Source organism: Wyeomyia smithii, chromosome 1, assembly GCF_029784165.1.
Source record: "Wyeomyia smithii strain HCP4-BCI-WySm-NY-G18 chromosome 1, ASM2978416v1, whole genome shotgun sequence".
Classification (NCBI taxonomy): Eukaryota; Metazoa; Arthropoda; class Insecta; order Diptera; family Culicidae; genus Wyeomyia; species Wyeomyia smithii.
The window spans coordinates 66,471,385-66,496,344 of NC_073694.1; the positions used below are offsets into that span (position 1 = coordinate 66,471,385).

The following is a 24,960-nucleotide window of genomic DNA, read 5'->3' on the forward strand; positions in this document are numbered from 1 at the left end:
TATGCTCAAGAAAATGAAAAGAAACTATACATATGAGTGAGGAGCTCTATCTTATCCGTTGATAAAAAGTTAGCACTTCTATCAGCTTGATTATGAGCATCCAGGGAATGGACAGCCGTATTTCAGTCAGCTGCTCTAACGTGAATCAACGAAAGGGTGTATGTACAAAAAAGATTGTCAGTACAGGAATTTTCGTCGGTAAATTTTACAAATCAAGCCCTATTTAGAGTTCCAAGCGAAGTGAAAATCTCATATAAAATGTTAATTTTTTCACGCTCGTGAAAAATGCAACCTGCAAAAATTTCACTTCGCTTGGAACTGTAAACAAATTTGATCCAGCGAAATCGAAGGATGTGGACCTCATCTTTTTCACTGGGGTTTACTTTTTTCACGCATGCAAACGGTAGTGAAAAAAGCAGCAGCAAGCGAAAACTTACGTGCGTTCATATTCTGTCAGTAGCAGCCAGCGTTGCCATTTTGCCAGATAAATCTGGATTTTGCCAGATTTTTGTTTGCGCGCCAGACAAACAGATAAACCTCAGAATCTGCCAGATATTTGTAAATGAGCCAGATATTTGCCAGATTTCATCCGCGTCGTCTTGCAATAAGGTCATTACTGCGAGATGGGCCGTGCCTGGCCTTTACCTACCTACACTCGGCGAGAGCAAAAAAAAAAGGTCATCACTTTCAATTCTGCCAGGAATTTTTTCCAAAAATGAGTGACAGATTTTTGCCAGACTTTTTATTTTCGTTTTGCCAGATTTTATTCGAAACATAGTGGCAACATTGGTGGCAGCCAATTTTCATTTCGCTCGGAGTGTAAACTCGTGAATTTCGCTTCACTTAAACTGTAAACTGCAGGCTGGTGAAATACCTGCGTGTTCCACAAACGGTTTTTCACGACAGATTTCGCAAGCGAAAATTTACGCTTTTTCACTTGTCAAATTTTTCACTTCGCTTGGAACTGTAAACTATGCTTCAACCTTGTTAATCTAGCGTGAATTATTTTTATGACATAATATAAAATTGACCAGATATCGCCAGATGATACAGGATATCGACTCGAGTGTTCACACTACAGTGAGCAGATATGATTTGACATTTGCTTTGGTAATTGAAAAGAGAAGAAAACAAAAACAGGACAAAGCTAAAACAAGACAATAAGAACGCACGAATCGCCTGATATCAGGTAATATGCGGTGTAGTGTGAACTGTAGTGATATTTTATAGCTGTGTGAAGGATGGCCATTCAAGATACTATACACTCAAAATATTTTTCACATTATTGTTACGCTAAATTTCCTATACTTGTTCGTTTTCTGTCATTTTGCATGATTTATGTGACAAACATAACATCTACGTGAAAATCACATGCATACTATGTTTTATCAAGTAGCATCTACGTCAACTTAGCAACGTCAAACAGAATGAAGTATCGCGTGAACTCTCCGTGCGAAAAGCCACGGAAATCAAAATGGCAAAGCTGTTGCCAGATTCAGTCTTTGAATATGAAAAAGAATTTCTCAATGACTTGCCAATTAGTGAGCTTCAGAAAAACCATTAGAATCCGACTTCGAGTCTTGAGCTCACAGATTTTACACAGATTCAGTTCAAATGGCAAGGAATTACCTGAACATGAACAGTTGTAGCTAACAGTAATTATCGCCGGTGAATGTCGCAATATCATTTTGTCATTTTGTATGTCGATTCGTTAACGAATTGGCGATTTTGCATGCCCGTGCGACTTATAAAGCAACATATTTGGATAATTTCTAATAACTATTTCCAGTCTCTCAAAAATTTGGTAAATCACAATTAAAACTTACACGTTGTATAAAACGTGGTAGCTATCAGGCAATCAAATGCTTTTCACTTTATCGGTAGTTGATTTCTACGTGAAACTTACATAAAATGCATATGTCTGCTGAATAAGATTCACAGGATAAATCATATCACCAGTTCATGATGAACTCAAATAACAATCACGTAAAATTTACGTGAAAATGACAGTGGAAAATATTCACATAACTTTTCTGGTAATTATAACATGAAAAATATTTTGAGTGTAGAATTATTTTTTCAGTGTACACCGAGACAAAATGACTATTGAATTCCATAAGAATTACTTATGATTCTGCGCCACAAGTATCTTTTATTTAGATATCATAAGTTTTAAGTATGTCTCAGAGGGGAAAATTGAAATTCGGTAAAAATGATTTTCATAACTTACACTTATGAAATTGATCAACCTGAGTTATGCATGCTATACATTCATGAATATATGAATCACATAAAACTGTTTTATGTTATATAAATTTTTATAGAGAATAGCACTGATTTTCTAATTTGTTTTTATTTGTTATTTTTTTAATGTTCGGTTTGAAATAAGATTTTTGTTATCGTATCTTTATAATAATTTATAATTACATTAACACAAGATGGTGACCGAGAGTAATATAAATGGCCCTTGTAGTGGAAACACGGTGTATTTCCTATTGCAGACCCTAGCATTTTGCTTGTATAAGTATTTCTGCTAGACAGCTTGTAGTCTTGGTTTTACAACATGCTTCCTGAAAACTTAGAAACTAAATTGGTCACCTACAACTCGAAGCGATGAAAAATTATTACAAATACTTCCGATTTTCTTCCAATTCGTACCACTCGTTTTGTTGATGCGGTCTTGGTCTGCCATTTTGAATCATTAATTTTACAAGAAAAGGTTATGAAATTTCCACAATAATTACATATATAAAAATCATAAGTCATATCTATGGATCTCGTATGTCATTCCTAGGAAAATCATACTTAAGCGTATGTAATGCGTGAACGATTTATACGTTGTGCACGTCTATAATCCTAAACTTATGAAATTTTTAAGCGTATTTGCGTCAGTGTACACTGAAAAAACTGTGCACGCTCCATCAAAGTGTTTCAACAATAGACCATTTTACGAGCTGACAGGTGTCACGGATTCTGCTGATATTGATTTTGCTTTTACATGCGTTATGTCAGTGGTCCCGAGCTTTCTGTCAAAATTTCATTCATGATTTTAGTTCAGAAACGTCTCGTAAAATAATCTATAGAGCTTTTCGACAGCTTAGTCACGCTGTGACCCTTGCTCAACTCTACCGGGGTTTAGAAAATCGTCACATCAGTCACTTCACGGTGAAATATATTCCACTCTCACGCTCACTTCACTTTTTTAGACCTATTCCCGATTCCACCTCAAGTGAGGTGACAAAAATCACCCCCGTGGAGTGAGATTGACAGTGAAGTGAAATTGAGAATAGGACAAGTGAAATGAGATTGTTGCCCAGCTCAAAAATATCCAAGTTCCAGAAAGTCGTTTTTTCTCGTTTATGTTAGATACCACCAGATCTTGACGTTTTCTGCATGTCTAAGACATTCGGCATCAAAAAAAAAAATGTTTTTTTCGGTATCGAAAATTTCCTGAACTAGTTTGCATTTTTTTCATCGGGCAAAAAAATTAAAAATTGACCGCTTTAAGGCACGGATCAAACTCTGATTCGCTTCGTAACTGAAGAATAAATCCAATATTTACCATTAGATCACAAATCAATCAACTTTAAGACTTATGGCAGCTTCGTGGAATCATTTCACCGTTCAAAATGGCCGTGAAATAATTCCACGCGAAACGCCGCTTTTTCCGTTCTCACTTCACTGATATGACACTCATAATAACCCCGACGTTTTTCTCACTAACGTGAGTCCCGTAATAGGATTTTGTTCACTTCACTCTGATTTCACCGTGAAGTGACTCCCGTAATAAGCACCGTAGACTTTTTTGAGTTGCTAGGTATTGGAAATCAAATATTCATTTTGTAAGATACTATCCGTAAGCAAATCACAAAACCCGCGCAGGAATGAATTAACTTTCAAGTCAGCGGAAGAAAATAAAAATTGCGCAGTCAATGCACTTACATCTATGAGCCACACTTCATTTACGTATGATATTAACATCTTTTTTTGGCACGGCACGATACAATTTTATGTTTAACTGAGCCAAGTACACTTTTTATTAATTCTAGATTAGCAGGAAAAGGAAGGAGGCACTTTATTTTATTTCTCTCGGCCGACTACGAGCTAGTGGGGATTAAAGGTTAGAAGAGGAAAAATACAATTCTTGCTTAAAACTAATTAAGATATATGATCTATTTGTGTTTCGATTGGTGTTCTTTTTGTTTTTCAAACATAGATGTAGGCTCTTCGTGTTTGTTTCTCCAGCGTCGTATACGGGTATTCTGATAGAGACAAAAGAATTTTAAATTTTGATGTCAGCATTTTTCAAATAAGAGTACAGTTGTGTCATGTACTGGAGATCACCGCTTCCCGGGATGTCTCTAACTTGAACGTTCGGTTGTTTTCCTCGGGCCCGGAGGGAATCAATGAGCTCGGACCTAACACCACAGAATTCGGCACACGACCAAACAACATGCTCGATGTCTTGGTAGCCATCGCCACAAACGCAGTGATTACTGTCTACAAGCCCTATACGAAAGAGGTGCGTGTTTAACGTGTAATAATTGGACATGAGTCTGGACATCACGCGAATGAAGTCTCGACCTACATCCAACTCCTTGAACCATACTTTCGTCGATACCTTATAGGAAAAATGGAATGTAGCCACCGTCCCAGTTCATCTGAATTCCATGATAATTGCCAACTATGGAGTGTTCTCTGACGCAAAATACTATAAAATTCATCGTAAGCAATTGGTCTATCATAAATATCGCCATCAATCGCACCCACCTTAGCTAAAGAGTCAGCCTCCTCATTGCCCGGAATGGAATAATGAGAAGGTACCCACGCTAAGGTAACCTGATAATTTTTATCTGTTAAAGCACTAAAAATGATATTAACATCTATTTCAAGTGAATTGCGCTTGAATCTGCCCCACTGTTTCATCACAGTGATTATCATGTGCGAAACACTTTCAGTTGATTTGTATTGTTTTTATATGTCAAATGAAGTGCCGTTTGTGCTGAAAAGTAGAAAAAAGTATGAGGAAGGTGGTATCAAAGACACGACCGCATGACGTAGGACTACGGTATTTTTCTATATTATTTTTCTAACAGTGCATTTTTATTTGCTGAGACATTAGATCGCTTTGAACAATAATTATTTTAAATAAAATATGTGAATACAACCTTATTTATATTGGCATCTCTACTTCGCAGATGTTCGAATTAGAAAAGCATTTTTTCGTAGCTTGTAATGACAAGACAAACATTTGAACTAGCGAATTCGGTAGATTCGCCCTTTCTCAGTAAACAGCAAATGCGAACCTACGTGCAAAAATAAACACTAAGAAAAATATGCTTATTTGCAAGGCTTTCCCCATTATCAGCAACGTTTTGTTAAAGAGAAAACTCAACTATCCACCTCAATTACAACACTATGAGGCACCAAAACGTGCCAGTTGCCGATGATTCTTGTTCTCTGATTATTACGGTCAGAATTCCAGCCATTTTAATACTTTTGCAGTAGCCATGTACTAATAACAGCGCTCAAAACCTGACCACTTTGCCCTGGTTTTCCCTTGTTGAATTACTAGATTTTCCAATTTAGGTACCTTACTTCCAGATAGACGTAGTCCTACGTCAGAATGGCGACAGATGAAAAGTCAGCGAGTGTTATACGGCTTAGATTCAAAATCCAAACACTTTATGTCTACATGTCATAACACGAGAGTTGAAAGTGTTTTCCTTTTGAAAATGAGGTGTTGCACGATAAATAATTCCAAAGTGTTTCGCATATGAATTCTATATGTTTTGACCCCAAGTATGATGACAGTTCTACAAGGTATGCTACATTTTTGTCTATCCACGCACACAAACAAATCTCGTTATGAACGATTTCGCGTTTTGTATGTAATTCAGAACATTTTTGGAAATTTCTCGTTTTATGTTGTTTTATATCTGATTTTTTTTGGTTGGAGAGTGAATCTCCAGTTGAAACACACTAGAAATTAATATTAATTTTGATTTAGTGTGAAAAATTGCGACAATATGTCGAAATAAAATATATAAAAATGCTATATTTCTAATAGTTGGAGCATTATCTTAGTCATTGTCATAGCTCATGACTTTTGTTACTGTATGAAACATAAGCGACTCTATTTAGAAGCGCTATTAGAGTACAGGAAAAAAACGAAAAGTGCAAAAAGGTTACCGGCAAATTGATGAAAACTAGCATATTTTACCTAAACCGCAGCATGTTTATGTATTCCCCACAAATAAAACATGTTTCAACATCATTTCTATAACTTTTCAGGAAAGTATGTTCTAGAAGTTTAGTTTAAAATGCAAAATCATTTCAAATTTCATACAAAATTGGAAAAAGTTCATAACGATCACTAATACTAATGCATTGACGTGAATAGCATACCTTGTAGAACTGTCATCATACTTGGGTTTTGACCAGTGGGCGAATTCAAGTGCACACTTTATAATGTCGTGTCGATTTCTTTCAGTGATAGTTGTACCTGATAATTTCATTGCTTTGCCCATTTGAATTGTTAGTCAAGGAATTTTGTCAATCGCTGCGCCCTCTGGTTGTGTTATCTGGCTGTCATTTTTTGCATGGTAAAGAGGAAGGAAATGTTTTCTTCAGTGGTGCTGGCGTTAAACTGAAAATCTAAAAATTGAATTTGCAGAGTAATCAAAAAAATAATACAGCAACAAAATATTTGGTTAGATTTCCAAAGTTATTGTTGTGTATACCAAATTTTGAAAAATGCTTGGCAGGTCGGGTTCCGTTGCCCGAACCCAAAATGCATCAAGCATATCTCGGTCATCCGGCAGTAGTGCTACGGCCGCCATTATGCCAAGTGCTCCGGTGAAAAATTACCAAACTACTGATGATGGAATCGGTGGTGCACTAGTTGAAGGCGAGTGGAGTTCTTTGAACCCAAGTTTGTACCAAAACATGTCCAATGACCAGGTAGACTGGGCTGCATTGGCTCAGCAATGGATTCAAATGAAAGAGACACTTCCGGCTAGTATGGTTCCAGCAGCTCCACCTCCTCCTATTATTTCCAGTAGTTATGTATCGAACACCAGAGAATCATTCTCTGATTGTATGCATTCTGGAACGATTGAAGAACAGGGCGAAGCACCCATGGAAGTGGAGCGCGACGAAGAAAATTTGTCTGCTGTTGCCCAACATCAAAGCCAGATTTGGGACAACAGTGCATCTAATTGGCAGTATTCCACTGGTAGTGAATGGCGGAATCCCACATGGCAAACCAATTGGTCTGAAGAGCTACCATCAGTAAATGATGCGGCAGGAAAGTCGAGTTTCGACACCGTCACTGTTAACCCAAGTGCTTCTATTGCCGTTGCTAATTGGCAGGCAAAAATGGCAAGAATTTACAAAATTGGAGAAAGCAATAATTCAGATGAGATAGCGAGTCCAACCCAACCGATGGGGAATCAACGCGTACATCAACAACACCCACTTCCACCACAGCAGAGTATTGCCGCGAAGCGAATTCCTGGGTTAATGGATCAGGTAATAAAGCTCGACCAGAGTCAAGCTGATCAGGAAGATAGTGCAGAGGTTGCACAGGGGCTTAACGATGCCAAACGTAAATTGCTCCCGGCTTGGATTCGTGAGGGTCTAGAAAAGATGGAACGAGAAAAGCAGCGCCAAGAGGAGAAAGAAAAGGAACAACGGCTTCGCGAGGAAATGCTCGAACAACGGAGACAGGCTGAGTTGGAAGCGTTGACTGAGCTGGAGAATGCAAGAAAGAGAAGCAAATTTGTAACATTTATCTAATAAGTAATCGGTTTCATAGATGCGCATTAATTCTATAACTTTTTCAGGATTCGGATTCCGAAGAGGAAGAGTCCGAGAATGTAGACAAACATGAGGAAAATCAGAACAATGAGAGCAGTCCACTACTACACCGGTCACGTGAAGAAGTGCTTCAAGAATTGGTATCCTTTGCTGGCACAGTAATGAAAAACAAAAAATATTATTAAATTCGTTTTAGATGGTCGCTGTTCGTAGGAACTTAACCGAAATTCTACTTGAGGTTACGAATGAAGAGATAGCTTCGATAGCCAAAGAAACTGTTGCAAAAACTCGTCGAAAAGGTAGTTTGCCTCTTAGCTGAATAAAGCGATTCTCTTGATTTCTTTCTAGCTCCGACAGGCGTCTGTAGTTTCTAGCCATGACACTGTTTTTGCAGCTGTCTTCAAATAACGAACAAAACAATCCAAGTCCATTCGATCTGTTATATTTTGGAAAGACTATTGATCTACGCATTGATCTATTTTCTTCCATATTAATTGATTTATGATTTTGTAGAAAACAAACAATTTTATTATTTAATATGCCTTTCTCATTTTTTTGTTGTGCTAAAAAAACAATCAAAATTAAGCACCAACAGCTCAAGCTCTTCGTAAGACCGGCCTCGCGTCGCTCACTGGGGGACTCGGTAAGTTGATGTTTTGTTTTTTTTTCTTTGAAAACTAAAAAAATAAATATCTTTGAACATTGTTATGCCATCGATTGATATATCAATTTCGATTGGAAAAGTGCGGTCAATGTTCTGTTTTAAAAACAGACCCACGGTCTGCTATTGTTGCGGCCAATAATCGTTGATATGTTTGCTTGTAGGTCTCGGTATTTATGGTGACAGTGATGAGGACGATGAGAGTGGATCTGACCAAGAACGCAATGAGTTCAATGGAAGTGATGATGATGATGAGGAGACGGACCGAAATCTGAGGGTATTGGAAGAAAATTGTTTGTCTCACTGTTGTTTGTTTTAATCTCTGGAATATCTCATTCTAAAGAATATTATCAAACAACGCCAGAAGGAGTTCGAAAGGACAGCTCGCGAGATCGAGGAACAGTTGGCTCAGGATGAAGCACGTGAGGAACGTCGACGACGTGAATACGAGCAAGCTACGAGTAAACAGGAACCGCAACAGGTCGTACATAGCGACGAAGAGGACAATGCAACAGTTGGGGGCAGTCGCGCGGGTCTAGGTCATTCGCAACCCCTATCGCAGTCGGCATCGGGCCCCGCTACCGGTAAGGTACACGGGGGGAAATTTGGACCAAGAGATGGTGAGACCCAGCCAGTTAATGATAAATTATATGCCTACAAACTGGGTAAGTCGATTTTATTTGAGTTAGTTTTTATATGTGCGAGGGTTTAGTTGTCTTCTCGGATAAAGCATCGAATTTGGGAAGTTTTCTTTTGCGGAATTTAATTTGGGAAGAGAAAAAAATGTTTAGAGTTACAAGAGGCATTTTAAAAATGTTATATGCTGGACGCTTTTTCATTTAGAGAATTGTGAAACTCTTTAATTGGTCCGAAAATGTTTTTTTAACGTATTTGAAGATACAAAGATTGCATGACTGGTCGCTAAACTTTTTTGGTAATCGTTTCATAATAGCTTTGTTGATCAAATCAAAAATATAAAAAAGTGTCAGCGTGCAAAACTAATTGGAACATAAGATGAAGAAACAATAATACTATCAGAACGATACAGAATAGAGTATATTTTGAGTTCCTGCTTGTGTTACATTGGCAGTATGTTTCCGGTTACTAGCGAACTCTATTGTAAAGCTAGTGGTAATTTCCAAAAATGCTTCAGGTAGACGAAGTTTTCTTGTCACTTTTGTTTCACCATTGAGTACTGCTTTGAGACAGGGTGAAAATGGTTTCATCATGCTTTGGTAATTCGTGAAGAACTGCGTCGAGTGCAACAATAATTATTAACTTAACAATATATCGTCATATTTTTCTTGACAGGTCGATCACGTGACAAGCGGATTTCCCGATTCAGTGACCCTAAGGATACGGTTCGACAGACTCATATAACTCACGTTGCTATTGTTAACCATAAACCGGGTGAAGTCATAGCTACGATGCCTGCGGCCAAGGCAACTGCACCAGTTCAGTCAGCGAATGTTAGCGGAACGACGCCCTCGGTGGCCAGTACAACAGCAGTTCCATTATTTCCTGCTGCAATAGCTGCAGCAATGCATTTAGAACAATATCGTCGTGAAAACAGTGTTACTTCCGAAACTCCGTCAAACGCATCAGGTAGTCGAGCTTCTTCATCACACCGAAGTGTTCGAGATGGCAGTAGTAGCAAATCGACGCATAAGTCTCACAAAAGCAAGAAGCACAAGCGATCGCGCTACAGTCGGAGTGATGACGAAGAAGACTACTATGATAATGGCGACTACGAAGATGATCGATTCTCACAGCACTCACGTCGATCGCATAGTTCCGAACGTAGCGGGCATTCGCGTCGTCGAAGGTCTTATTCCCGAGACTCTCGTGACGACGGACGAAACCGGAAATATTCGTACAGATCACGAGACCGCTCTCGATCACGTGATCGGTATCGATCTTCCAGGCGATCACGAAGCCGTTCTCGGTCATCTTCAAGACGAAGACACTAAAAAATATGCTCTACGATTCTAATGGTAACCAATCGCAGAAAATGAGTAGTAATTTTGTGCGTTACTGCTGGTAGCTATGAAAAATTTTTGGTTATAATTTTCTTTTGTTTAATCTGCAGTTATATACCGTGTAAACTAGCGAAGTTTGCAGTTGTACAAGTTGCACTCACTTAATTAAGCAGATTAGCGTACTTGTTCTATTCTAACAAACATGTGCTTTAAACGGTTCTTTGTACGTTCGTAGATGTTCTGGAAAGTTGGAAGTACAGCAAGTATGGTGTATAAGGAAACAAACAAACAACTTTCATAGAGTAACGGGAATGAGAAAACAGTGTATAAATAAAACAAATCTTCAATAGCAGTGCAGCACAGAATGGCATACAATGTGTTAAAAACTAGAGTTCGGAGAAGAAAAGTAATTTCAAAAAATAAGCAATTCACACATGGGACGCATGACAGATCGAATCACTAGTCAAAGCACATTTTCAACTTCAAAAAGATGAACTAATGTTCATAGATTAAATTGAATGAGTATTTGTTCAGTAAGTTGGAAGTGATAATTTGATTTTGATTATTGATTTGATAAACCTGAATCGCGAACGCTCTTATTGCACCACATACATCTTAATCGAATCAATGAATACAGTACTTTTCTCGATCCAGCAAGCGTTAAAAAGTAGCTCGTTTATCTACAAAAAAGTTAAATGTTTGTCATGTTCTTCCGAATTCCTTGCCACTGGCCAATTTATTATTCCAGACGTCTCCGCCAACCAGGCTTGCGGTCAAGATAAACCAGACTTTTTTTAGTTCCATGTTGTATGGAGTCGATTTTAAAATAGGACGTCCGCGCGTCCTATTTTAAAATCGACTCCATACAACATGGACAAAAAACATGGACAAAAAAACAAAAAACCGAGACGATCCAAAACCCACAATTCCGACATTTGATATGACCAATTATTGTAATCATTTGTAGCAGCACATAAACAAATTAGTTGAAAAGTAGATTCAAACAAATAGTAGGTATGTTAAGAAAACATTTCAGTTTTTTGAAAATTGAAATTGAACATTTTCTGTGGAAAAACATGTATGTAGCGTGGATGAAGGTTGGAAATAGTTAAGCTGTTTCTTTTAGTTTTCTCAAATTCAAAATAAAAAACTTCAAAATTTCAAAATCATGTTTTGAAAACTAATGAATAAATTTAAAAAACGAAACAGGTCTAAGTGTCACATTTAGGAAAATATTTTAAAGGCAATGGTGCTCGAAAATTGGTACATTCGGGAAAAGTTCCAGAAAAAAAGCTGATTAAAAGCAGATGGAAAATTAAAAAAGTACATGTATTAATCCTTTGAGGCCAGTACATTCCATAAACATTTCAAGGGCCGCACTCTTTAAGACGCTTACAATAGCCCGACGCCCCAGTGCATAGACCAGCATGTGGAGAAAACCACACTCTTGGAGTACATAATGACGTCTAACACAATGCTGCACAGTATAATTTATTTTCCCATCGGCTTGAACCATTTGGGCATTTTCACATCACTCGATGCCGATTGCACGGATGATGCTCTAAAATTTGTATGAGGCATCCGTTGGCTAGCGTTGCCTTCCGATTCCGATGGTTGCGGCTCACGTTCACTTTCTGGTTCAGTGTCCATTGGAGTATCAGTGGATTCGGTCGAATCAGCCAGTAAATTTCCTCGAGAACGTGCAGCCACAGCTGTTGCCCCTGTGGCATTCGAAAGCTGTTCATATAGTGCCGTCTTCAATAGTTTCCCTGTGGAATGCTCTTTTTCGCAACCGAAATGGAGTAACACTTGTGGCACGCACTTAGCTTCCACTAATGTGCTATCGGGGGACACAATGATCTTCGGTGGTGTGGTATCTACAAGTTGTAAACCAATTTATGAATATATGTTTGATTTTGTGGAAATGACTATTATATTTACACAAGTGAAACTCAATTGTGGGATCAGACAAATGGTTGCGTACAAATGCCACCACATCTGCAACCAGCTCGTGCGGTTTAAATATTGCCTGAAGTACGTATCGATCGACGAACTGTACCCGAACGATAGTAACCTTGTATAGGGCCAGTTGATTTAGAACTCGTTTATTATCCTCCAGTTGACGAAGTTCATTCGTCATTAGCGGCGCCTCCTCAATTTCTTTTACTTGCTTTCTCAAATCAGCGTACATTTTTCGTACATCCGAAACGGTCACCTCATAGAATGAATCAGGTAACTCGAAGGAACTTCGCTCGGCGCTTTCTAGATGAAAAAGTACAGCTTCTCTATCACCTATGATGTTGATAACTGGTTCTTGCTTGGGTTTTTTCTCTACAACTTTTGAAAAATTGGTTTCAGTTTTTACTGGCTTTGATTTACTGCATGACGGTTCTTCTTCTGGACTAATATCACTAAATTTCGATTTTTGAAACGCGTTCGGCGATGCTGGTTTATCTATGGGCTCAGCAGAATCAATGGTCATTTGTTTTGGCTGTTTTTCTACCGTATCAGCAATAGATTTGTTTTCTTGTTCCTGGACTAACTCATCGGTATCGATAGCTTTTTCTTTTATAGGCAAAGGAGCTGATACGTTAGCCTGCGTTTTCAACTCTTCAGGTTTCCTTTGAAGAAGCCTTATTATAGCTCGTCCACCAGTTAGTCCTAAGCTTTTCAAAGTAGTCGATTCCATCGACTCCCACAGTACTTCCTTACGCATGTAAATCATGACTGGATTTGCTCCGGCGTCAGCTTTATCATTACATAGTTGCTTAAGCACGTCCAACAAACTGGCAGAAGGCTTGAACGTACCCTCAAGACGACTTCCATCTTCCGTTTGAACAACCAGCGTCACATCCGATTCGGTTCTCACTTTTGAGGTCGGTGCCATTTCTAGTAATGCATTGTTCGGCAAGCCAGAAAATCGAAACATTGCAGAGAGGTCCAAAACTTTGTTGTGATGTTTAAGATCATATTCGTTTACATTGAAATTGTGCTTCTTACAAACTTGCTCTAATATCTGAGAACATTAACGAATTTCTCCATCAGCTGACGTCATAAATGCAAGTTGACTTACCTCTAGAATAGTGATATTAGGCTCAACTTTTATTTGCTGCCGGCGACCGTTTACAGTAAGTACTGTTACCGTACGATTTGCCATATCATCAGTATAGTATGAAGCGATGGTTCTTTACGAAACAGGTTACAGGCTGCAATGAATAGGGAAAATCTGCCGGTTTCATCAAATTAGAAGAAATTCAAAACATGACTTGACAGTTTGTGATGTTTGTGACAATTACTTTGTAATTGTCATAATCAGCGTTGCCAAGTTAATTTCCTCAATATCTGATAAAAGGGGTAAAACGGGTAAAAGTAAAATAAAATTTGAAAAAATGGGGTACGCAACATTTGCAGTGAAAAAATTGCAAAAATTTGCACTAACTTGGAAGGATGGCCTATTTGCGAGACAAAAAAAATAAAATCTGGAAAAAATCTGTGTCATTTATGAAAAATTGGGAAAATTGGACATCAGACCTGCCCAGCGATACCCAGAGGAGGAGATAGGCGGAGAGAAAAATGTGAGCCAAATAAACAAGAAAGGTAACACCACAGACAAACAGACGTGTCACTCGATGACGATTTCGTCGACCAGAAAAATAACGATTATTTTGAAAATTTGCTTAGTGGGCAATAATGCCGCTAGTGTCGCCATAAGCAAGCGTGCACATCCATTAGCAAAGACAAAAACCGTTTTACGAGAGTAAGTTAGTGGGCAATAAGCTCTCATGGTGGCGCATGAGTGTAACGTTTAATTTTTCTTCGAAGAGGCACGTCTGTTTGTCTGTGGTAACACCTCATTGAGAGGTATTTCCGTTAGGTGAAAAAAAGGACATGTTGACTTATAAACGATTTTCTTTATCAATTGCTTCACAATAAATTAGAAATGCTTAAGAATTGCATTAACGCAGTGATTTTTAAACAACCATTTTGTATGGTTAAAACGAGAAAAACATTAATTAATTTGATGCCTAAAAGAAAAGCAAATGAAAGTCTTCAAACGTAATCCTTATGGTTCATTTCATGCATTCGTTCGTTGTTGTTTCGAACGCCGCTGAAGTACGTGAATGAGCAGAAAATACCAGTTTTCAAGAATCACCGCTCATTTTGGCACTTTGGCACGAAAAAAAATAAAAGCTATCTCCAAATGCATTCAAGCATTGCATCTTAGCGTTTACGGTAGCACCACAGACAAACAGAAGTGCCTCTTCAAATCCTGAAAAATCATTGCCCTTATGAAACATTACACTCATGCGCCACCATGTGAGCTTATTGCCTACTAACTTATTATCGTAAAACGGTTTTTGTATTTGCTGATGGGTGCGCACGCTTGCTTAAATCAACACAAGCGGCATTCCTAATGGTTTTTGTCTTTGATAATGAAAAGGCATACTTGCTTATAGCGTCACTAGCGGCACTATTGTCCACTAATCAAAAATTTAAAATAATCGTTATTTTTCTGGTCGATCGTCGAACCGACCAGAAGTTGAAAATCACTATGATGCAGCAATTTTGGAGCATTCTCAATTCATTGTTTAGCAATAGAACATGAAAAACGTGTAAAGAAAAATATATCCTTTATTGTAACTGATTGCAATACCTTTCAATGTGTTACCTTTCTTGTTCGTTTGGCTCAGATTTTGACATGTTCGTTTGGCTCGCAACATTCTCTTCGCATATCTCTCCCTCTGAGTATTGCTGCTCTTCATGTATTTCGCAAGGAAAACAATAAATCTGGCAGTATTAGTGTTGCCAATTTTTCATCGAAATCACGAAACTGACGTAAGCAGAGAGGTTCGCAAATTACGTACACGCATTATAGCACCCGCCATTATGGTGCGCAAAAAGCTGGATAAGCGCATGTTTTGCTGGCAGTAATGCTAGATTACCATGATGTTGTTAAACCCAAGTAACCAGTAAGCACTAAATCATTGTCCTACAACAATACTATATTCGATTACAGAATTCTGGGTAAGAATTTATTCTGACCTAAATGCTTGTAAATTATTGATATAATGTTAAAAAGGCGAAATAGCGGGCTGATAAAGTGCTGCAGGTTGGCAACCATTGATATGCATCACTAATGCTGATTTGGAGCACCCATGAGATTTCTCTTTCTGACATGTGAGTTAAGAAAACAAACGAAAAAAGAATTATAACCTTAATTATTTGGTGTCTGGAACGAATGTAAAAAAAAATTCAGAAGTAATACATATGGTTTATTTTGTGCATGTGTTCTTTCTCAACATCGTTTGGAATTCAACAGGTTTGTTTGTTTTTCATATTAGCGAAATGTTGCTCTCAGTGAAAACTTAATGTTATACGATGAAAGTTACCTTCAATGAGATTCGAACCCGGGCCTGCAGCACCAATCACATTTGTTTTACTTGCGCCTTTGCTATTTCAACCGCTGCTGAAGTACGAAAATGAGATGAGAATACCCGTATTTAAAGAATCATGTATCATATGTTTCAACTTCTTAGTAACACCATGTAAAAGCAGCTTTGAAAAATCTAAATTAGTTTTATCGTATTCATATTCTTTACGACGATTTCATCACAATAGATTTTCCGGACCTTCATTGAAGAACATTGAATGTTATCGATTTTATATTCCGCACCGCACACAGTGTTGACAACATTTTTTCTTTGAATCCCCTCTCTAGTTTGCGTTGTCGATCGGTTGATGCTGCTTGTTTTGTTTCGCGGCAGGTAATTTATTCGATCGAAAAAAGGTACAGATACAGGTAATCATATCGCTTACAACAGTCTCTACGTTTATATGTTACAGAAAAATGAACAACTACTGCATTATTCAGACGACCGAAAATGAACACACTCTTTTATCTGTACTACCTTCTCTATGGATTGTTAAAAACGGATGGAAATCCAATGAAAAAAAGGATTCACATAATACTGATGGTGATGATTTGTGTTACTGGCCGCAAGGCGTTGCGGATTATCGCCTACTCGAGAAAACCAAGAAAAATCCCAGTATAAAACCGGATACAAAGGTGCAGCGTGCTTTTAGGTGCAAAATAAAAATGACAAAATTTGAAAGCTATTTTGAGGTAAGCAAACAGCAGTTCAAAAGTGTCACACTTACTACATACAATTTGTAATTGCTTTAGTCGCTCAGGGAATTAAAGATAATGGAGGCGAATTCGGATACCGACGAATATGCAAACATGAAGAGTCTGAGAAAAGTTTTAACAGCTACTGAACTTTTCAACCAGATTCAGCAAACAAAGCCTGTACCATCTCCGGAACTCAAATCTTCGAACAAATACGCAGAATTCGCAGAGCCTCCAGATTTTGCGCAACCTGACCATAAGATTGATATGCGATACAATAGTTCTTCGCTGTTGGAGTCGAATATGAGTGAAAATGATTTCTCTGGTCTGCCACATACATTATTATTGAATCAGCCTCCAGTTAACGATGAATCTTCTATGACGCCGGATCTATGCAAAGTACTGCAGGCATTGCATGTGGAAGTTGAGAGGAACTGTAATAAAATTGAAGAATGTAAACTTGTTGGTAACAGATCTATTGCACTTCTTTCTCAAGTCAATGCGAAACTAGATTTGCTTGCAAACCAAGTCAATATGAAACTTGACACCTGTGTTTCACATAAGTTACTGCGAACCGAACAGAATGGAACTGAATCAATCAGTGCTCCCTTGAGCCCGGTTAAAAGTGAAGAATTTAAATCTTTGGAAAAGAAAACTGATAACAAGCAGTTTGTTGAAGCTGTTATCAAATATCTTGGTTCCATGCATGGCAAGAGCCAGTATGTTGGGGAAGGCGGGACTGTTTGCCTGCAAAACGTGGACTATTTTTTCGACCGAGAGTTTTTAATGAATTGCTCATGGACTGGAACGAGCAGAAATAAAAATAGCGAAGAAAACATTCAATCGAAAATACCTTTTCATAAGTTTGACGGCGTCATTAATTCATTCCACAAGGTGGTCATGTTCTCCGATCCATCATATTCGCTTGTTCAGACCCAGAATTTTCTTAAACGTTGTTTGAGAAATGCCAAACAGTGTTTCTCAGAAATAAAAGGAATAAGAGCTTCCGTTGCAAAATAGAGGCGTAGGAGAGTTACGAAACAATCTATTCTAAGTGATGAAGAGGAAAGGCAGTATGAAGAAGAACCATTTGTGGAATACGAAGAACTTGTGAAAGATGAAGAAGAGGTGAATCAGGATGAGGTAGAAGAACTGCTAGCTGAAAACAATCTACAGGGAAGAATAGATATTATTCAAAATAATATTTCGGTTGAAGAATAATTGGTAGAAGAATTTTGATGTAAGAGTAGAAGACTACAAAACTGTTATTGTTTTTTTTATTAATCATTATTTTATCATTAATCCAAAAAAATTAATTTATTAACAATGCATAATCTATCTCAAAACATTTCATTTGATGGTAAGGTATGCAGCAACGGTATAAATGCTGTCTCTTCATACACTGTAATTGCTACCAACTTGCAAAAAATCTTATCTAATGTATAATGTTTTAATTCGCCAAATTTATATTCATTTGTCCCTACGAAGACATTAATACACGAGGAAACTAAAGGGTAATCGAATAAATTTGTGAACTCAGCAATTTCGGATCCGTAAATGCCGTCTGAATCTGCGTATTTCATAGCCGCAATTTTAGTATCATTCGTGAGAAACCATTTATCAGAAAATTGTTGGGTTAAGGTAAATTCCCGTGATATAACAATGCAGGAGAACTTAGTCGCATCAGTTTTAAGTCGGTGTTTCAAAGATAGAAAAATGACATTGATCTTGCTGACAACAGGTGTAGACTGATATTTTTCTGTAATACGATTGATGATTTGCTGCAATGGTCTACCCGATCTTACTAGTTTCTTGATTTGGGATAAATGGTTTTCAAAGGGATATGAGGAAATAGTTGACAGTGGGCCAAATTGAGTTACTTCGTCCACTACATGAACAAGGTTATGAACGCTACTAGCAAAAGATTTAAATAAACCATAAAACATACTAATAAATTCTTCGAACAGTTTTTTAACAAAAGGGAAATATCGCGCGTAATAACTGCTAGAGCAAATTGTTACGGCACAAAAAAATGGCAAAATTTTGAAAATGTTCCTTACTGATGAAATGTTTTAGTAACACAATCCCAATGTAATGCAAGAAAGAAGCACACTCTGAAGCTTTCCAATGGTTTATGCAATCAACCCCACGTACTTGACGATGGATTTCCGAAGGAAGTTTAATTGATTTCAAACTTGTACAAATTTTTTCTATGACACTATTTGGCCATCTACTTTCATCGCATCCATTATGACCGTCTTTGTATGCTAGAATCAATCTCTTCGTAATTCTCAAAAGAAGAAGGTGCAATGAATCGGCCACGATAACATCCTCAATTATGTCAATTGGTAATTCAAGTAGCGGCGAAACAATACGTGTTTTGCTCAATTTACCATTTTCACGTGTTTTGTAAAAGTTGTAGTGCCCATCATACTGCCCAGTACGGAATGCAGCATCAGTTCTTCTGGTTGCTAACGTTTGAGGGAAAATATTAGTCCTCAGAAGAGCGGAATGTTGTCCAATAGTGCAACATTTTAAGCAATCGTGCAGAGAATTAAAATTAACCCACCTGGAAAAAATAACCGCTCATGAATCAACACAAGTAATTGTTCATTACCTGTAACGAAAGCTCAGGCGGGAGAATCACATATGAAAGCCCGAAGGTGAACCGTCATCTTGAATCCATTTATTTGAAGTCCCGTTGTCATTACATGTTTCAATTCCGTAACGAATGGAGCGAGAAATTCTTCGACTTTCTTTGGTTTACTTTTTCCATAGAAAATGCCAATTATCATTGGCCTCATTGAAGTATTCTCGTGTATGTTAAACAAAATTGGCCATACCTGGCTGGTTCCGTTCTTATACAACGTTAAGCCATCGATGTTGATATTAATGGATATTTTTAGTGATTCAGCTAATTCTGGAAAAGCCATGCGAAGACAATTTTCTATAAAACCAAATAAAAGATAGTTGAATAGTTTAACACTTTTCAGTTTATAATTTACCTAAGCCCTGATGCCAATATTGACCGCCTTGAATATCAATCACATTAGCAACTGTCCTAGGTGTTCGGAGAAACCGTATTGGGTCTTCCGGAAGTGTTCGATCATAAGATTTTAATTTATGCAGAAGTGGTTTCAGTGCTTGTTGCGATATATTGTAATTGATACTCCAGTTTTTTAGAAACGTACCTAAGTTTTCCTCTGGAATATATCGATTCTCTTGATTACCACCAAACTGCAATGGTTCAAACATGTGGTTCCACTCCCCGTCAGAATCTTCGTCAGGGCTATATTTCGCAAAAAAGGTATCTTGGGTGGCAACCCGGGAACTACTAGAATCAGACTTTTCTTCATCTTCTGATATTGACGGTTCAGGAACCACGAGCCCAAGAGATGTAGGTCCCGGATCCAACTCACTAGTTTGCAATGGTTTTGTATTGGGTATTTCGGAAAGTTTCATGCTTTCATATACCCGAACTTTGCGTCGAAAATTCCCACTCCCTAAAGTTTTTTTCCATTCACGAGGAGTATCCATGTTCCGTCTATTTTAATTGACCACTCGATATCGCTCGTTATTGGCACTTACGAAAAAATGTAATGCGTCTTCTATATGCATTTAAAACACTTCATCGTAGCACTTAAGGTAGCCCTTTAAGCGCATATTTTGCTCTCAGTAATGCTAGTTTAGCATAATGCCCTAAACATTAAAAAACATGATATAAAGCTATTTGGCATTAACAAGGCTGAATTAGTGCTAATAAAATGCTATCTCCTAATGCTTATGGTTACTTGGGAACATTAGTAATGTTCATATAATATTAATACGCATTAGGTTAGCTGATACAGAGCTGTTTGGAATTGAAAAGGCTGAGTTAGTGCCATTAAAATGATATCTTCTAATGCTTACGGTTACTTGGGAAGTTTGGTACCAACATTGTTACACGCTGCGCTCATGCTGGGCAAAAAGAAGAGAACGTTGAATATGCACTCTGTTCTTTCCACATCTTGAGGAGAATGACAAGCCTGTGTTCTACATAATAGTCTACACATCATGGGTAAAAACGGTGAAAATAAATTACTTTTTATCTGGCAGTTCATTTGATTAGCATTCGCATCACCAGCACACACTTTAGTACGCGTCAGTTTCGCTTTTACTCAAAAGATTGCTTTGCCAATAGCGAATTACTTTATTCCCACAGTTCACCTAGTTTTTACCTGGAGCCAACCTAAAGCCTGTATTACACTCTTTGACTAAGCGTCAAATATTTGGCACTTTTTGACAGATAAAAATTTGGTCAAATATAATTGTTTGTCACTCTCCAATTTTAACATGGGGCAAACAACAACCATGATGTCAAATAAATTTGACCATTATGTCAGAAGGTCAAATATTTGACCATCAGACAAAGTGTGTACTACAGGCTTAACTGCTGTCGAAACCTAGGGGCTGGACACCTTTATTTTAATGAAAAACATTTCGATAACATCACGCGATATTGGTAGATGTTTTTTGATATTCATCGTTAATCTGTCACATTGACATCACACCAAAGAAGGGTATTCAAAAATGCAGCTCAAAATACTTTGTAATATTGTATATATAAAGTAATATTACAGAAAACAGACTAACAAGCCACGGACGACCAGTTTGAAAAAAGTATGTAAGAATGAGCATATGTGCCACGAAATATCCTCCCAATTAAGCCGCTCTTCATGCTAGATGGTAAAGTAAAGTGTGATGTCGCTACCGTCGCTAAACAACTTGCATGTTCATCAGTGTATGTACTTTTCACTCCCTTCGGTGGTGAAATATATTCGCTCTGCCGTTCGCTCCATGGCGACGGTAGCGACATCACATTTTACTTCACCATTCAGCATGACGACGGGTTTAATTCAGAGGTTATATTTTTGCGCACACAAACTTTTTTACTCACTTTTGTTAGTGATATATTTTGCAATATATGAATAGTGACTTAGTCCTAGGTCAAAACCCTTGTTTATTCGCTTGACCCAAGTTGGACCTGACAGCACCTTCGAGGCGCAGCGTAAAATTTGTGAGTTTGAGCCTACTATCGTATGGAGTTGGTTCGTACACAACTATCTGGCATCTCTTTCTTACTTGCGTCGTAAATCGCAATTGCGTTTTTTATTCCTTGGTGAATTTGCACTGACTCAGTGGAACCAGCTGAATAAAGAAATCCACTAGGGTTATGGATCTAATTTTCGTCGTACTAAGGACATACTGCTCAATATGTCTTTATTGTGGTCTCATTGGTACGAACAACTGGACTGTCTTAATTGAAATTTCTCCCAAATTAACCTGCATTTCGATCAATACAATTTGATTTGATTAAAAATGCAATAATGTCCGTATTTTCTTACAATAACTTTAATGCCTTTTTCTTCCATTTTCGTCGTAGCAGTTTTAATTTCGTCCTACGGAGATTATCTTCGTTCACATCGAAAATCGCATCAATGTTTATGAAATAAGCATATTAGTTTTAGTGTGACATGGAATGACAATTTCCATCTGCACGTGTTTTTTTTCAAGCGAGAGACTTTTTTTCAAAGGGTCAAACTGATTATTCATGTTCTTTCAAACTACAGCCGAACTTGAACAAAACATAAACCCGAAATTATATATATTTTAAATTGGGCTATAGTTTTGTATATCACATTCAATATTAATGTCAGAAACCGGTAATTTAAGATGGAAATTTCTTCACGGTTTCTGAATTATGTAATTTGAATCTTAAAATCCGATCGACACAGTGTGTAGAAGTCATATCTACTTTTATTCGACAACTCACAACAAGGAAATATACCTTATCTGATTAAAAGGGTTTAAACGCATCAACTTCTCATTTTATGCGATTTTCCTTCACGTACGTTTTTGCTAACAAGTTATTTTATGTAAACGTACAAAAAGCATAACTTCTCATTTTATTCTAGCAGTAGCCCGTTTTTTTTTGCATGGTCCTTCAAAGCAACAAGAACGATTATTTGTAAAAAAAAATACTAACAGTAATATTGAGAGTATTCTAAATCGAAGAAATATTGACAATGTATTTCAGAAAGAAATTAAATCAAAACACAACACAACTTGTTTGAATTTTTTTATGAATTTGATTATTTGGTTGATATTGACATTGGTAAGTTAGAGTGAGTGAAACTCACCAGAACTACTTTATAAGCTGCTGTGTTATAATTATTGCTTCTTCGAGTGCTTTTCTCACATTTATGTCATTTTGTATTTCGCTAAAGGTTTGATTTCGCTGTTTGCATGTCTTTTCTTCTTTTCTAATTTAGTTTTTTTTTGCCTTCTCCTTCAGACGTTTGGTTTCCTCTCTAGCTGTCTTTTTCTGTAGTTCGAGTTGTCGTCTTGTTTTTTGTTCTTCAATCTGCATGTTTTTTTCCTGTTTCGCATCTCTGTTTTTTCAATCCATTGCCTCGCTGATTCTTTTTTTATATTTGCAGCTAATTCTAATTCGCCCAGTCGTTCCACGGCTGTTAAAACAGCAAAGGTTTTCCGTTTGTAGTTACGGTGAACTGTTGAGCGTGATGGAGGTTAGGAAATTGTAAGAAATTCTTAAGTGCCTCTGTCGTAGTATTGCCACATCTCGGCATATCGTCTGTGAATAAAAAAAATGAAACTGGAACAAAGCACTTTTGTTTAAATTTTCAAAAGAGTCATCAAACTTACCATCTAACATGGATGTTAACATCAGCTCTCAGCTTACGACAACATTTCCCTGCTATATAATTGGTTTGCTGTGAAAAACATAACTTGGGATAAAAACAATTTCTTCTTGCTAGACCATTTTTGAAATCGCGTACTTTTGATTGCCGAGCCAGTGATACCTTCAGTGGCTGTGTTGGCAACGGTTTGCTCATTAAAAACGATATCCAGCGTACTCGATGCTTCATGAGTAATCGAAGACAATTTCGGTTTATCTAACTCAGTCCCAGGCGATGTTCCGAAGTGTCTCAGATGACTCAGTGAACCTGTTAGATAGGATTGTGTGGGAAATTTATAATTGTCAATCTCAAACAGATAAAAGAAACACTATTTTACAAACCTGGGCGTCCTAACGATAAGTCCAGTGGGACATCCCGCCGAACCGGCGATGACGGCTGAGCATTTCGTGTTCTTCGATATACCTACATCAGATCTACGTTGGTACACTATAAAGGTGGTATTGTTTACCTGGTTCAATTGATAAAATGCAATTCCTTACCATGATAATCTCATCAAATCTTCAGTGACTAGATTGTTACAGTTCAGCACACTTTTCTTAGTTTTATCACGAATAAAAATATAAGCTACAAAGCAAACAAAAATGTTAGCAATAAACTCCCTGCAACGAGACTAACAATCGACCGAATGACAGATAAGTTCTATGTGCAAAGGAGACGGCGTGGCAGAACATACTTTAGGATTGTAACGGTGTATGAATAAAATTTTAAACTATGAAAAAGAGTACTATATACAAATAATGTAATAAGAAAAAAAACTCTTTTCTTGAATAACAAGTACAATTCAAAACAATGCAGTGGAGCAATAAGCGTTTTTGTATTTATTTTTGGACACCACAGAAACAGACGACTACGCGCTTTTCTGCCAGGCCTGTTTATATATGACTTTTTCTGGGCTGATCAGACCCTTTTAGATTGAGACGTCACTAGGCTTTACTCACACAACAAATATGTGCACGTATACGAGAAAGTGTTGCCATGTTTTATAAGTTTAATATTTGAAGTTATTTTTAATTTCAAATTATTATGTCAAATATTACATGTTTTAAAGGTATTTTATATAAACAAAGTACAAGCGCTTGTTTTATAATTGAAAAGTTGTGTCAAAATAGTTATATTTTGGCAATGATTTTAGAACAAAACGTGCGAAAAATTTAACAGTTAAAGATACTAATTTTACCAATTACCAATCTGGCACCACGATTACCGACACAGTTGTTTTGATCGAAGACGATAGCGCGGTAACATTGGCCGCCCCGAAACTCAAGTCTTCCATGTCCGCTGGACCAGACGGCATTCCATCCGTTTTCCTTAAAAAATGCATTGGTAGTCTGGCTTCCCCGATGAGTCGTCTATTCGCTCAATCAATTCGCACTGGCGTCTTTCCCTCAGTCTGGAAATCGGCGTACATGTTTCTAGTGCACAAGAAAGGCCATGAAAGTAACATCGACAACTACCGTGGAATCTCCGCACTTTGCTCAATATCGAAACTCTTCGAGCTCGTTGTGTTTGAACCTACTTTCTCGTTCTTCAAGCAGTACATAGTCGACGAACAACACGGGTTCATGCCTAAGCGATCAACGGCCACAAATCTCCTAGCGCTCACATCCTACG

General features: G+C 37.6%; 3 protein-coding genes across 6 annotated transcripts; 2 read left to right on the forward strand and 1 right to left on the reverse strand.

The window, feature by feature from the left end:
- Positions 1 to 6,581: 6,581 nt before the first annotated feature.
- Positions 6,582 to 11,110, forward strand: LOC129729477 (arginine/serine-rich protein PNISR-like). 3 transcript variants are annotated; one of them, XR_008728678.1, is made up of 8 exons: positions 6,582 to 7,785; positions 7,848 to 7,961; positions 8,018 to 8,120; positions 8,408 to 8,464; positions 8,647 to 8,759; positions 8,826 to 9,147; positions 9,794 to 10,508; positions 10,572 to 11,110. XR_008728678.1 is itself a non-coding variant. In XM_055688076.1 (7 exons), the coding sequence occupies exons 1-7, from the start codon at positions 6,757 to 6,759 to the stop codon at positions 10,450 to 10,452; spliced, it is 2,397 nt and encodes a 798-aa protein (XP_055544051.1). In that variant the 5' UTR covers positions 6,582 to 6,756; the 3' UTR covers positions 10,453 to 11,110. The 3 variants fall into 3 exon arrangements, 2 of the variants coding, with proteins under 2 accessions (XP_055544051.1, XP_055544065.1); XM_055688076.1 differs by having other exon boundaries at positions 9,794 to 11,110; XM_055688090.1 differs by having other exon boundaries at positions 8,417 to 8,464; positions 9,794 to 11,110.
- Positions 11,111 to 11,771: 661 nt separating this feature from the next.
- Positions 11,772 to 13,743, reverse strand: LOC129729490 (tether containing UBX domain for GLUT4). Its single transcript, XM_055688101.1, has 3 exons — positions 13,535 to 13,743; positions 12,403 to 13,477; positions 11,772 to 12,338 (listed from the first exon to the last, which is right to left on the reverse strand). The coding sequence occupies exons 1-3, from the start codon at positions 13,616 to 13,618 to the stop codon at positions 11,953 to 11,955; spliced, it is 1,545 nt and encodes a 514-aa protein (XP_055544076.1). The 5' UTR covers positions 13,619 to 13,743; the 3' UTR covers positions 11,772 to 11,952.
- A 2,400-nt stretch (positions 13,744 to 16,143) lies between these two features.
- On the forward strand, positions 16,144 to 19,571 carry LOC129731153 (uncharacterized). Of its 2 annotated transcripts, none has more exons than XM_055690955.1 (3): positions 16,144 to 16,226; positions 16,284 to 16,585; positions 16,646 to 19,571. In XM_055690955.1, exons 2-3 carry the CDS (start codon positions 16,310 to 16,312, stop codon positions 17,606 to 17,608), a joined length of 1,239 nt encoding a protein of 412 aa, XP_055546930.1. In that variant the 5' UTR covers positions 16,144 to 16,226; positions 16,284 to 16,309; the 3' UTR covers positions 17,609 to 19,571. The 2 variants fall into 2 exon arrangements, with proteins under 2 accessions (XP_055546930.1, XP_055546920.1); XM_055690945.1 differs by having other exon boundaries at positions 16,148 to 16,226; positions 16,306 to 16,585.
- The last annotated feature ends 5,389 nt before the right edge of the window (positions 19,572 to 24,960 follow it).

Excerpts from the sequence above, each read along its gene's own strand:
- LOC129729477 (XM_055688076.1), top strand. The coding sequence starts at position 6,757 with ATGCTTGGCAGGTCGGGTTCCGTTGCCCGAACCCAAAATGCATCAAGC. Across the intron at positions 8,121-8,407 it reads TGCAAAAACTCGTCGAAAAG|CACCAACAGCTCAAGCTCTT; the intron begins GTAGTTTGCCTC and ends ATCAAAATTAAG. Across the intron at positions 8,465-8,646 it reads GTCGCTCACTGGGGGACTCG|GTCTCGGTATTTATGGTGAC; the intron begins GTAAGTTGATGT and ends GTTTGCTTGTAG.
- LOC129729490 (XM_055688101.1), bottom strand. The coding sequence starts at position 13,618 with ATGGCAAATCGTACGGTAACAGTACTTACTGTAAACGGTCGCCGGCAG. Across the intron at positions 13,478-13,534 it reads CTAATATCACTATTCTAGAG|ATATTAGAGCAAGTTTGTAA; the intron begins GTAAGTCAACTT and ends TAATGTTCTCAG. Across the intron at positions 12,339-12,402 it reads CACAATTGAGTTTCACTTGT|ATACCACACCACCGAAGATC; the intron begins GTAAATATAATA and ends TACAACTTGTAG.
- LOC129731153 (XM_055690945.1), top strand. The coding sequence starts at position 16,201 with ATGCTGCTTGTTTTGTTTCGCGGCAG. Across the intron at positions 16,227-16,305 it reads CTTGTTTTGTTTCGCGGCAG|AAAAATGAACAACTACTGCA; the intron begins GTAATTTATTCG and ends TATATGTTACAG. Across the intron at positions 16,586-16,645 it reads AATTTGAAAGCTATTTTGAG|TCGCTCAGGGAATTAAAGAT; the intron begins GTAAGCAAACAG and ends TAATTGCTTTAG.